Raw genomic sequence first — 14,069 nt, forward strand, 5'->3', positions numbered from 1 at the left:
ATGATGCTGAACGCAAAAGGCAGGGTCTCAAATGGTGATAATGACAGTGAAATGACAGGCTCACCCAGTAATGGCTTGTGATGGCACATCTTCAGGTGAATGGTGGGAAAGTTATTTACTTACTTATTTCATAGCTACCATGTTGCAATAGCTGAAAAACTATTGGAAAATAACTAAGTTACCAAAGCAAAATTGATGATTAAATATAATTTCATAAATATATTTAAATTTCAAACCTCTTAGAAGTTTTGTAATAGGACCCAAGTATTGGATAATAATTTCTTATTTAGGTCGATGGTTTGAAAGTGGCTTAAACAAATTAAGCGCTTCATGAATATTCCATAAGCGTGTGAAAGAAAAATGCTTGCAATAAGGGTCCTCAGTGCTCTTTCTTCAAAATAGATTAAAAAAGAATATAAAAACATGTTTTGTGATTTTTGCATTGTTTGTGAGCACAAGGGTACAAGTGTCTGTTATCCAACCTCATATCTGTCCTCTAAGATTAAAATGTTTGAGCAACTAAAAATGGGGTTGAGGGGCAATGATCTGTCCTGTGAGAAGGTTCAGGATGGTGCTGAGTAAGATCCAAAGACCTCATCGGGCTGTGAGATGGGGGATTTGAATGCACTTCCCCTCCTCACCTCTGACTGCCTTCTCCTGTGCTGACCATGCTGCCCACCCTGGCCCTTCCCAGTTCCTGGAGCAGGGTATCTTACTTTGGTGATGGCCTTGCTCATTCTCTAGCCTATGTGAGGAAGTCTTCTGAGCTCTTCACCAGGCAGACCCCTCTGAAGTCTCAGCTTTAACATCTGCCCTGCAGAAGACCCTCTGAACCCCCTCAGAAGCAAATTCCTCCCTTTCTGTCCTCATGTGAAACCCCAGAATCACATCCCATCATTTTTAGAACTAAGAGAACACTGCATACTAGCTACCAAGTCATTTCCTTTAAATCTTTGTTTTAAAATGATTGAAATACATTCTCAAGTCTCCATAACATCAAATCATACAAAATATGCATGAAATTTCACTTAGATGTGCTACCATTATTTGCTGTGTTGGTCTGTGTGTGAATGTGAGTTTCCATATCATAGTTGCTTTCATAGGATGTCAATGGACTCTGTTAGATTTACTGCTTTTTTTTCCTTCCTTTATTAATTAGCCTTGTCAAGATCCTGAATAAAAAAAAACAATTTTAATATTAAGGGAAATATTGAAGATATTACCTTAGCTTAAAAATCTGAAAATTTTAAGGTGCGGTGATGCATGTCTATAATCCCAGAGGCTCGGGAGGTTGAGACAGGAGCATTGTGAGTTCAAAGCCAGTCTCAGCAATGGCGAGGCACTAAACAATTCAGTGAGACCCTGTCTCTAAATAAAATACAAAGTAGGGCTGGGGATGTGGCTCAGTGGTCGAGTGCCCTGAGTTGAATCCCCAGTACCAAAAAAAAAAAAAAAAGTAAGAAATTAGTTTCTTTGCTTGTCTCTGAAGTTGCCTTTCAAAAGTCTCAATTGTCCCAGAAATTGAGACACAGCATGAGAGATAAAATTCTAAGTACTTCCAAAATATTTCAATGTTTGTTGATATGACAATCAGGGTGTTTTACTCCTGGCTGCAAGGGGAACCTCATTCACTATTCTGTGTTGTCTTTGTTAGACAATGTTATCAATAAAATTATAAAAGTTTTTTGCTTTTATACAGGCATTTAACTTATTAAACAAAATATAACATTTGGCTGGGTTGATATTGCCACAAAACAAAACCAAATTTTCTGATTAATATTATCAAAAATGTAGGGAGTTGCTGTTCTAAAATGCATTTTAGAATCTAGTATATAAAGATATATTTAACTCCCTTTGGAACATTAATGAAATTAACATTATGTGTACCATGACTGCATTAGATTGTATTTTGCAATTATCTCCCGATGATCATGCAGTCTATAAAAAATTTTGCGCCATTTGCACGGTTTAGAATATGTGTAGTTCTTTTTAAGTGAAAGTGTTAAAGTGTAACATGAAATTAGGTTGCCAGAGGAAATTTGCAGCAAAACCAGGACACAGATATTTTATTCAGTTTCTACAGAATAACCAGAAAAACATATTATTGGAAAAGCAAAACTGTCAGAAAAAAAAAATCATTTGGGTTCCTTTTTAACTTCAAAGCTTTGACTGTCTCTTTCCACATAATATTGCCACAAATGGGTCCTATAACAACTTGTGTGAGGACTAGAGAAATTAAAGTGGAAAGTTAATGGCACTGGAACAGGAAGGCAAAGGGAACCTTGAGACAGCTAGACAGATGTCAGAAGTAATTATTCAGTAATTTGAACCAATTAAACATCAGCTATATTTACCACAAACTCAGCAGAACATGATCGATCTGGGTGAACTCACATGCTCTTTACTGGAGATGATACCAACATCTATGACAAAGTATTAGCCTGAAACCAAATGGACCAACTTCAAAATCAGTAGGATTTGATGGCCAAAGCTGGGAGTTAGTTCGTGGCAATAGCTTTTAAATACCAGGAAATGTAATTTAATCTCATATAATTAGTGTAAAGTAAGAAATGCTGAAAATAGTGGAAATTGCCTTAAATACTCTTTAAAGTTTACTAAAATCTTTTTTAAATTGCTTTTTAAAATGCAGTTGATTGCCAAAGTTTAGGAAATAATTGATTACATTGATTATATTGCATGTGGGATGCACATTACTATAAATACAGATTTTTTTGGAAATACTTCAGTAATTCTCTGAAAACAGAGTTTGCAAATAAGTACTGATCAGAGGAAGAATCCAGTCACTCAAAACTGCAAGCTTCTTGAAGGCAAGAGTCATTTTTTATTCTCAGAGCTTTCCATAGTGATTGGCCCAGAGTACTAACATGAGCAAATTAAAGCAGGGGTGTGTTAACAAGACTCACAAGCTAATTTACAAGGCAAAGCTATTTTCTAATTCTATATGCCACAAACACCTCTTCAAAAGTAGTCACTAAATGCAGCAAGGCCAAGAATTGTTCTTTAATATGAATAGAAAGCTGTCTGTGAGTTATAATTGGCTTTGTTGCTTTAAATCTGCTGAGCATGTCTCGGATTCAATCTATTCTTGATCTAAAGCTGCATAAATTAAGAAAATTTCAAATGAAAATATATTTTTTTCTGCATTTTAAAACTGTATTTTAAAAATATATTTTTTTTGCTAGCTTATTATATTAACAGACCCAATCCATCATCTTTTTTGAAATACTATTCAAAACTCTCTTTTAAAATTAAAAAAGAAAACATATCAGATAGAGACACAGAGAGATAGATAGATGATAGATATATTTTCTCCTCATATCGCCCACAGCTTTCTGCTTAGATTAGGGAAGACTTTTCAAGACAGAAAGGGTTTATTGTTAAATAGTAGTTGATTGTCAATTCAAGTTACTTGATGATTGACAGTTCTGCCAAACATCCCTCTTTTCATTTTCTATTTATCCAAAGCCCTTTCCAAATGTATCACCACCGTCCCACAAATAATTCATCTCAGCATCTGACCTTCAGGGCAGCATTACCCCCGCTTTGGGACACAATGTCTTTCTCTTCTCTCCAACTCATAGCTGTAAAATAATTACCAGTTTGGGAAATAGGTTATACAATTTATTGTCTTAATTATACTGTTTTTCTAAAGGGATATTTTCCTACAATATTTTACTTTGTGATTTCAAGGTCAAGTGTAGCTCTCTGGCCTGTGACTGACAGACAGAGCTGGGGAAGACTGTCTGAGCAAGCTGACTGCTCTGGCAAAATGGGATCTTATTTTGATCAACAGCTGTACCACATGCAATATGTTTTCAATTTGAGATGGGGAACTCAGTGACATTGCCAAGGAACTTTGTACATCGTTGGTTATTTTATTTGGGCTAGAATGGTACATAGATTATGATCCCATCTTTCTGCCAGAATACCATGGTGACCGACTTTGTTCTTTGAAACCTGATTTGGGAGTTTGGCAAACTAATTCATAAACTCATAAAGTTGTAAGTTTCCAAATGGGTCACCTGAAAATCATCTGCCTTTTGGTGAAGTGTTTTTAAGAATTCTGTGGTCTTCTCATTTCTTCAGAAATGGACTCTCACAAATGTATCTTGGTAAGTCTACTTTAAGTCTATCACATGCTGCATGAATATTTGATGAGTCTGTCTTTCCCCCAACACATCTTTTCCTAAATGTAAATATTCTTTAGGTCATCCACATTCATTTAAACGATAAGCTCCCAGAATTGTCTATGTGCATTCTAACACAACCCTGGCTCCAACAGATGCACCTTCTACAGCACAAAAAAAGACTTTCCCAAGAGTTTTCATGGTTAACTCCAAAAAATATGTCTTTACATCTTAATCTAATTTCAGCATTCTTCCTTCTGAAATTTCAACACATTTCAAAAAATGTTTGTTGATGATGGAAATTTGGAGTTTGCTATACTTATTCTAAAAAGTAAAGCACATCTTAAAACTATTTGGGGGGCTGGAATGGTGGCTCAGTGGTAGAGCGCTTGCCTAGCATGCGTAAGGCACCGTGTTCAATCTTTAGCACCACATAAAAATAAATAAATAAAGGTACTGTGTCCATCTACAACTAAAAATAAATATTAAGGAAAAAAAAAAAGGCTATTTGGTCAGCCCTCAGTTGCTTTGAATTCCAGCATAGATTTGCTGTCATGTCTCAGAGACGTCTTCTCTACCATCACTCCCTCCCTCTAAAATACATCCTTCTCATGCCCTTTGAATTTTTTCTCCTTATAAATGATCCACTTCAAAAGTGAATGTGATTTGTAAAATGACAATTTCTACAACCTCCCATCGGTAGGTACTTTATACTTAGAATATACATATGAGTCAGTAATAAGGAAACAGGCTACGTTGCTGTCAGGCATCTTAGCAGGCTTCCTGTTACTGTCCCTCCAGCACTGTGTAGTCATAAAGGACAGCATGAATCAACCCTCATTGGCACAAACCTTCAGCTGGATTACACACGTCCCACTTTGTCTTCTGGTTGTTGGCCCTCCGTGCAGAGTGAATGGATGCCCACGTTCTCAGGATTTACTTCCCATCTGAAGATTCGCTTCAACAAGAATTCTGTTTCTGGGCCTGCTCTAATAGTCACTTTCTCACCACCCACCCATATATATATATATTTGGGTGCAGTCTTTTCCGATGTCCACAATGGTCTGTCTGGGCTGACTCTCTGGCTGCTTCCCTAAAGTGGAACAGTCTCCTCCTGCTGCTTTCCCAGGCCACAGCCGCTGCCCACAAACGTGACACAATAGGGGTGTTCACAACTCACCTGCACCATTCAAGTCTCTGAGCAAGTGTCAATCTCCAGAAAGTCCCCCCCGACCCCCTATTCTAAGCTAGCACACACACTCTACTGTGAACCTGCTTCAGCCTGGACTTTCTTGACATAACTAGATATTATCCTCCATGGTTACTGCTGTTTCAATGGTTGAGTGTAAGCCTCCTCTTTTAGAATTTGCATTTCATCCAGGCTGTTCTTTGTCACTTTTCTTCACAATTTTGTTCCTATAAGATAGAAGAGCACCTGGCCTGTTAAAGGGCATTAATTATGTTTGTGATTAAATTTAACCCAGGATGTTGAATTTCTTTGAAGTTCAATTTATTTCTTTGTTAAAGAATTTGCACTTCAGGGTTGTTAGTGAAGAATATGTTTGTTTACAATCATTGCCATGGATGCATAGGCTATGTTAGGAGTGAATCATTGATATTCATTTGCACCAGATTTACCAGAACGGAGTTAAACTTTACCAGAACATGGTGACTTTTCCCTCACTAACAATAAGTGAAAATATTGAATTTGTATATGATGCCAGCCTATAACACTTGAACTGATTAACCATTAAAATTACTGGTTGTATCAAACATTAGTAATGTGGCATTTCACTCAAAACATCTTTAAAGGACAAATGCCAGATTAATTACAGGGTTTGATGTTTTACTTCACACAGGAAGGCTTGATAATGTACTAAAATATATTTCATTTCTAGGCTTATTTTTCCTAAGGGAAGGTAAATTCAGTCATTTTGAAATGTCAGCCCTTTTTAAATCAAATCTGTGGCATAAAATAGAATGGGAAAGTAAAATCGCATTGCTGAATTATTAATTCAAAATCTTAAATCATCCTTGCTTTTCAGATGCACTTTACCGTACTGCTAAATTCAAATAAAATAATGTAAATTTACATGATAACAGTGATTTGTTCTTACATGGAATGTCTGGAAGTAATAAAGTTGCTCAGTAATGCATCTAATTTTTTCTTATAAATAAAATATTTATAAATGACACAACTGTCCAGAGTGCCAGCACTGTGTTCCCCATCACCCCCCCCCAGTGCTGGGAAGCCCTTGGCAAACAGCATGCCTGGGGGAGCTGCGCCCCAGGCTCTGCTCAGTTTCCATGTGTTAAAATGGTTTTAATTTATCTTACCAAGCTATCAATGAAGCCAACGTAGAAACTTCTAAACTTCAAGAAACACTCTTAAAAACCAGAATAACATTGTCTAAGGAACTTAGTGGCTGAGGTCAATGCTGGGCAGCATCCTCTGGAGGTGGTCACCTGCTTCTGGCCCTCGCTGGCACTATGTCCATGAGAGTATTTCAATTTGCTTGAAAGTAGGTAACATCACGTCCATGACAAAGAGGAGAGCAAGAAACACCATGTCCCTGACGGTGGGTGATGACCCATCCATGTCAAAGATGCAGAGGACGACAGAGTGACTGGATTCCACATCCATAAAGCCCTCCAGGGGTTGGATCAGAATTCCATGGTCATGGTGTGAGGTGTGAGCATACAAGCAGCCATTTATTTGGGGGGATTACCACTTATCAAAATGCCTATGAATCTCTTTCCCCAGTATCTACGCTATGTCACTTCAGGACTCCAGTAAGTTAAACATTATTCTCCATCTTAAGGGAGACTTTCCTTTCATAGATTTTTGATTTGTTATGAAACAAATATTGGTTCTCGCTTCAATGGGAAAGATTCCAACAAGACAAAAATACACCAGAAATTTTCCTATAGGAATGCCACCTTACTCCTAAGCTGGGATTGATTGATCAAGAGAACAGGAAGAATTCCTGGAGAAAAAGAAGAGGGAGCCCTGGGCTGAGGTTCTTTCCACTCAACCCTTAGCTATAATCACATTTCTCTTTTTGCTTTTAGCTCTGTTCTGAAATTCTATCCTGGAAGACACTGAGATGCTTCAGAGTTTCTCGGGGAAAAACCTATCAACCTATTCTGTTTTCAAGTTAACAAAGTGATCAACATGCTCCCATGTTTGGGGAATAAACTCATAATACTAAAACTCACAGGAGTTTTACTACTGAAAGTTTTACTACTAAAGCATATTGGCTCGTCAAAGGTACCAGAGGAGGGGGTGAGATTAGGGCCCCACATTCAGTGTCCAAACCACAGTCAATAAAAATAATTTAAAGTGAAATCTACATTTTATATCCTATTCTGAAATATTTTTTAAAAGTCTCAAAATTATTAAATGACAGAGTATTTCTGGCATATATCTCAACCTGCTGATATCGATTTAAAATATTTCACTAAACAAAATGTCTACATATTTTAAAACCCTTCATCATTACGGCATAGTCAGTATTAAGGGAGAATACCCCCAACAAATGTTAAGATTAAGGAAGATATTTAATTCTAAAAAATTCTGAGGCTGCACAGTAATTTTACAGGTCTTTCTATTTAAGGTAAAACTATTTGACACAAATTGATCCTCTTTTATACCATTGTCCTTTTTCTTTTTTTTTTCCCCCCCTGAGTTGTTCCCCTGCTGGGTGACTTCTAGAAAAGAAAGGTTTGTCTTGGCTGAGATAGTATGTAAACTTTGTTGAGATTTCGACAGCAGAGTGATCAATTCAGTAAAGAGAGGTGTGTGCGGCATAGCCTTCACAGTCATTCCTCCTCCGTACAACTGGATGTAGAAAATTTTAGCTGGATCCTTGGAGAAAATCAGACCCAGACACTTTTCCATAATTCACTTTAAATCATTGCTGTGTCTATAACTATGATTCTGGTTAAAAACTGGCTTTCAGTGACTATATTGTACTGGGAACTTCCCAACCTTTATTGCTACAATGCTCAAATCAGTTTCATGAAAATGGGAACATCCAATAACTCTAATGAGTAGGGATGCACTAAAGCGGCTTTAAAATGCTGTTCTGGGAATTATCCACAGTGGTGTTTTTGAAAAGAAGATGATTCTATCCATATATATATATATATATATATATATATATATACACACATACATATAGTTCTACTTGCTATACTCTATTGACAAATAGAGTGTACTCTCAACTGGGCAGCCAAAGCCTATAGAAAAATAAAAGTTTTAATGTTACACTCTGAATACAAAGTATTTTAAATAAATATTTTAATTCTATTGTTGGCATTTACAAGTAGAAAGCATACAGTATGTTACAAATATCAAAATGTGAAAAATATGAACGTTACATAAGTAACAAATGTAAAAAAGGTATTTTCTTACCTTCCCTGAAAGTAAGAAAACTATTCAGCATAGGAAAATATCAGTATCAAAAACACAGGATAGGTGTAAAAAAAGTTTTTACACAGTATTAAAAAATGATCTACAAAATGACACAAAGTAAGAAATGTTGCAATTTGATTTTATATAAATTATAAAAACTGGGTACTTGGGAAAATGTTGAATGGATAAAACAGAAGTCCAATCATAGGCTTTGCTTAGGTCAATTTGTTAACATGTTAAAAGCATAGAACATTTTGTTTTCAATAAATAGCTTTTAAAAGTCTCTTAGAAGTTCTCTGGATCATCACTCTGCAGTGGGGAGGGGCATGTGGGGGCCAACACGTGGTTGTTTCGTTCCTCAGGGAAAGCCTGAGGAAAGTCAGGAGGCCACAACGGTTTGCAAAAAAGATTCAGAAGTTTTAACATGATTTCGTAAGAAAGTGTTAAAGTGCTGAACAAAATGACTTCACTTTAGTACCCACTGTCATGTAAAACTTAAGCAAATACTCAACCATTTCTGAGCACCATCGTATATGGAATCTATAATTCTGAAAAGTGTTCATGGTCTTTCCTTCAAGGATGGGAAGGATCTTCACTACACTGTACACAAGGATTGGTTAAACCTCAGGGACCTTGCAATGTAAAACATAATCGTAATAATACAATGGAGACAATACACATACTCACTATGAGAGCACAAGTTCTTGCTGCCATGGTAACCATATTAATTTCAAAATCACAAACCAAACACTGGTAAATAAGCAAAACTTTTCAAATGTTGCATGCCACGTAACTAGCTACAAAATACAATGCATGCGGGAAAACAAATCCAACCAAGCGAATTTAAATTAAAGAGTTGTTCTGAGGCTGTTTCAGCAGCATTGTGGTTATTATTTGCAATGTCTCCCTCGACCACCAGTCCACACCGGCCTGTTCTCAACTGTGGCCCGACTTAGCTGGCCGTCTTGTCGTGGTCTGACTGCTTCTCGCTCTCGCTTGTCGTCGCGCCAGCATGTCAACGTCACACGTACTGCTCTGCTTCCCCTTCTTTGGGGGCTGGCTTAGTCGGCCCACCTTTACCTTCTTCATTTGCTGCTGCCTTTTCTGGGAGAGACGCCAAATCTTTAAAAACATCTACATAATGGCCAAAGCCAGGCCCCCAGTTCAAAAGGTTGTCCCAGTTGAAGTTCCCTGCTGGCTGGCCAAGCTTCAAGGGCAGAGTGCTGTCCGCTGCCCCCGGGGCGGCCACCTGGCCGCCGGGCCCGCCCTCAGCCCTGCGGCCGTGGTACCTCCTGGGCTTCAGTCTGGCTCCGTAGTTGTCTTCGTCGTCCGCATCCGACTCGTTGACTTGAGACAACTTGGGCATCCTGGAAGTGTACACCATGGGCTTTTCCCTGTCGTATTCCATTTCGGAGCACGTGAAAGACTCGTGGGAGTCGCTGTCGGAAGAAGACTCTGGCGCTGGAATGCCGTCCGCGGGGTTCCTGGTCCTGGACAGGGGCCTCCTGCAGTCGTCCTCGGAAGAAGACCTCCCGTGGTCGGCGCTGCAGATGCTGGGGTTGCGGGGGCGAGGGGTGTTGAGCCTCTCCACCTCCTCAATGGAGAGCCCCACGGGAGGAGAGGACTCGAGGGGAATCTGCCCGGTGGGGTGCTTCAGGCGGCTCCCGGGTCTGGAGCCCTGCGCGGCCATGGCCTGGGGACTCTTGCTCCTGCGCCCCAGCCGCGTGGCGTAGTTGAAGAGGCCCGGGGGACAGGCCTCCCCGTGCATCTCCAGGGCATTCCCGTCCCTGATTGGCAGGTGCAGCTCCCTGGCCGGGCTGTTCCGGTAGAAAGTGGAGGACTTGGAGAAGGGGGCGGGGCTGTGTCGCGACAGGGGGTTGGGGGTGGGGCACGCCGAGTGGCTGAGGGAGCTGGTCCTCAAGCCCGGGCCATAGGCGGGCTGGTAGGTCAGGCTGCTGGCGCCCAGGGGCATGGGCGACTGCCTGGCGAAGCCCAGCGGGCTGTGCCTCTGGATGGAGAACTTGGGCGTGTGGCTGCGGAACTGCTTGTAGTGCTGGATGATGTCGGCGTCCGAGGGCGCGATGCTGCTGGCGTTGTCGATGTCGTAGTGCTCGATCTCCTGCTCCGGCGAGGCCAGCGGCGCGCTGGGGATGGTCTCGGGGCCATGCGGGATGTCCGTCTCGTCGTAGATGAGGTAGGGGTTCTCCCGCTCGATGATGTCGGGTTTGGGGTTCCCCTCCGGCTGCTTCCTCACGGCCATGTCGTCCCCGTAGGGGGGGATGTGGTCCGGGTCGTCGAAAGCCACGTTCTCGCTTCCCTTCTTCTTCTTCTTCTCCTTGGGCTTCTTCTCCTCCGCGGGCGCTTTGCTCTTCCTGCCCCGGCACTGGTTGCACAGGATGAGGCTCAGGACCAGGAGGGCCAGGGCGGTGGCGCAGCTGCCCACGATGGCAGGCACGGCCCACAGCGGCAGGGACAGCTCTTCAGGGCCCGGGCTCAGAACGCACACGTGGCCCCCGGGGCTCCCGGCTTTGCACACTTTCCCCGGAGGACAGAGGATGCCCAGGCAGGCCACCACGGTCTCGCAGGTCCTTCCCGTGTGCGACTCCGGGCAGCTGCAGGTGAAGCCCGAGTGCAGGCCCGGCTCGCAGCTGCCCCCGTTCTGGCACGGGTGCGAGGCGCAGTCGCCCAGGGGCACACACTTGTAGGCGTACCACTGGTTGATGCACAGCAGATCGCCCCAGCAGGGGTTGCTGGCACAGATGTTGGGGCCTCGGCAGCCAATCTTCACGGAGGGGTCCGTTTTGGAGATGGAAGCCAAGCTGTGCTTCCCGCTGAAAGGGAGACTTTCGCCACCATACAGCACGGACGCGATGCAGCCATCGAACCCTGCAGGGTTTAGAAAGCCCAGGAAAGTATGTTTAGAGAAGCTCAGGACTCAAACGCTATGGAGTCCCCTCAAGATAGTCTGGGGACCATAGTCTCAGAGCCACCATCAATTCAAAGGCTGGGTATCTGTGCACCTTCTGACATAACTCAGCAAGACGTGAGAGTCCCACAAAAATGAACCTTGGCTGCTTGGATCTCACACATTGTAAGACTCAGGGAAGACTGGACTGGGTTTTCTTTGCCTCCCTCTTTTCTTCCATTTAATTATTTACTTGTCTGTTTTTATAGCCCACATACCAAGAGTTATATAGAAATCAAATTTATTTTTTGAGAGCAGAAAAATAGGCCAAAGGCTTTAACCACAAGACTAGGCAGTATCAATGGAGGTAACAGTACTCCCATGGAGTCCAACATAGTTTCTTGGGGAGAAAAAAAAAAATCTTAGCTCTCACAGTGCTCTGTGTGTCTCCAGAGGATGGATGGAGAGTTCAACTGTGGCTTTAATATTTCATGAGGTTGAGACCACAGGGTTAGAAAAATTTTCTAAAATGGCTCCTTAGGGGTAATAATGACGTGTGTGTGTGTGTGTGTGTGTGTGTGTGTTTATTAGACTGCAGTGCACTAATGCAGCTTCATTGTTCCTGTGTAAAGCATAGGAGTCTGTTCTGATCTAGCATAATCTACATTCTAAAATACTGTAAGTACATATGAAGAACTTGTGACCTGGAATCTAACTTTTATGCTTTCACTCCATTACTCTGTCTCACATTTTGTCTTTGCCTCTTTTTTGACTCATCATTCCACCCAAACAACATTTCCACCCCTAATGAACTTTCTCTAAGAGCTTCTGTGACATCTCCTACTTTGGTTCCTACAATTACTGGATTTCTTCTTATTACACAGTTTTCTTTTTTGACCCAATCTCTTCTAAACAACCATTAAGTTGCACAGTTACTCAAGGTAAGAAAAGCCCCAGGCTTTCTTTTCCAGCCACACCCTCATGTTATCCATCACAACCAGGCCCAATACTGCAGTTTTCTAGTGGACACTGAAGACACCTGATTCTATATTTCTAGCCTAAGTCTGCCCCTGAGTTCCAGCCCATCCATCCAGAGTTCTTTCTCAAAAGTGCTTCAAGCCCAAACTGTGTCAAAACAAAATCTTGGTGTTTCCAGAGGTGTGTGTCTTTGCACTACATTGAGGGTCCTCTCTTGGCAACAGCACCGTTCCTTGAGTTGAAAGTTAGAAACCTCCCTGAACTTTACCAAAATCACCAACGGCTTGGTTGATATTACTTTAGAATATGTCTTGCCAATCAACTTCTTTCTAACCCTTTGGTTATAACATTAATCAGAGCTCAGATACCTTGCCCAGTTCACTGCCAACACCCTCCAAAATAACTCCCACAAGTCCACTCATGTCTTCCAATTCATTCTCCATGTGGCCTGAAAGATCTCTAATACACCTGCATATCTGATCTTGACACTTTTGTGTTTAATAACTTCCCATTGTTCTTCAAGCAAGACCAAAACTGCATCATGGTCTAGAATTTTCTCCAAAATAAATTGATCTTTTACTCACACCTGAACTCATTATTCAGAGATGAGTACCTATGTCCATTTCCCACATAAGTTTCACTTTCTTCTCCTTTTCTTTCACAAATCTCTAAAAGTCTACATCCTCCCTTCACATCATTTTTCATAGATTAAAGTAATATTTGTGTTTAGGATTTCATGGATGTTTTTCTCCCTTGTTTCATAAGTTCCATGGGGAGAATGGCTATGTACGAGTACGTGTGTGAACATTTACGTACATGCCTGGTAAATTCACAAGCATCCAAGCCCATGAGCTTATTATGAATTGTAAACTTTCTATAGGTAGTTAAGATGGTCTTGGAATACTCATAATTGATAATATCAGAAATAAAACTAGTTTTGTGAAGTAGATTTAATGGTTTGTATATCTGAGATTCATAATAAATAAGTAGATTTTTTCAGCTTCACCACAAAACCACCCACTTTTTGAGAAACAACTCTTCTTTTCCTTTATGACTCTATTCCACAGAAGCATTTACCTGCTTGAGTATCTCGATGAGCTTGGTTGGGTGGAATTCCACCAAGAGATATAGTAAGCACGTCAAGACCACCAAAATCCTGAGTAGGGTGGACGATATCTTGGTTATAGATCCTGTCAATGGATAATGCAGTAGCAGTTCCATTCTTTCCAATTAGGAAGGTATGCCAGTGGCCATCTGCAACATACACTTCAGGAATATTTCTCTCCACTTTCCCAGCAATTCCCGCATCTGATGTAAAATGTACTTTGCCATTCTTAATCTGGAAAACACATTTAAAATAATATGCAATTAAAATGTGATATGCTCAAATAAAAATATCTGAATGGAACCAGCCCTTAAAATACTGATCAATCCAAAGTAGCTGGAATAGCTGAGAAGTCTGGTAGTATTGGAAGATATGTACACACACATTGTATCTATAACTTTAGGTAACATATAATTTTCCATTTAGAAATTTCAGTAGTTCTGCAGAGATTCTTACATTTAAAGCTACTTTTTCAAGATGCATAGGTATTTTCCAGAACACAATTGAGATAATAAT

General features: G+C 40.9%; 1 protein-coding gene across 1 annotated transcript in view; it reads right to left on the reverse strand.

Moving 5' to 3' along the window:
• Window positions 1-8,434: 8,434 nt before the first annotated feature.
• FAT4 (FAT atypical cadherin 4) overlaps window positions 8,435-14,069 on the reverse strand; it is a 155,550-nt gene continuing 149,915 nt past the window's right edge. The window contains exons 17-18 of the mRNA XM_081303696.1: window positions 13,526-13,787; window positions 8,435-11,451 (exon numbers count right to left, since the gene is read on the reverse strand). Coding sequence (XP_081159822.1) covers window positions 9,587-11,451; window positions 13,526-13,787 — 2,127 coding nt within the window. The 3' untranslated portion in view covers window positions 8,435-9,586. The remainder of the gene's footprint in view (window positions 11,452-13,525; window positions 13,788-14,069) is intronic.

This window comes from Spermophilus citellus (assembly GCF_964194105.1).
Source record: "Spermophilus citellus genome assembly, chromosome: 8".
In the NCBI taxonomy this organism is placed as follows: Eukaryota; Metazoa; Chordata; class Mammalia; order Rodentia; family Sciuridae; genus Spermophilus; species Spermophilus citellus.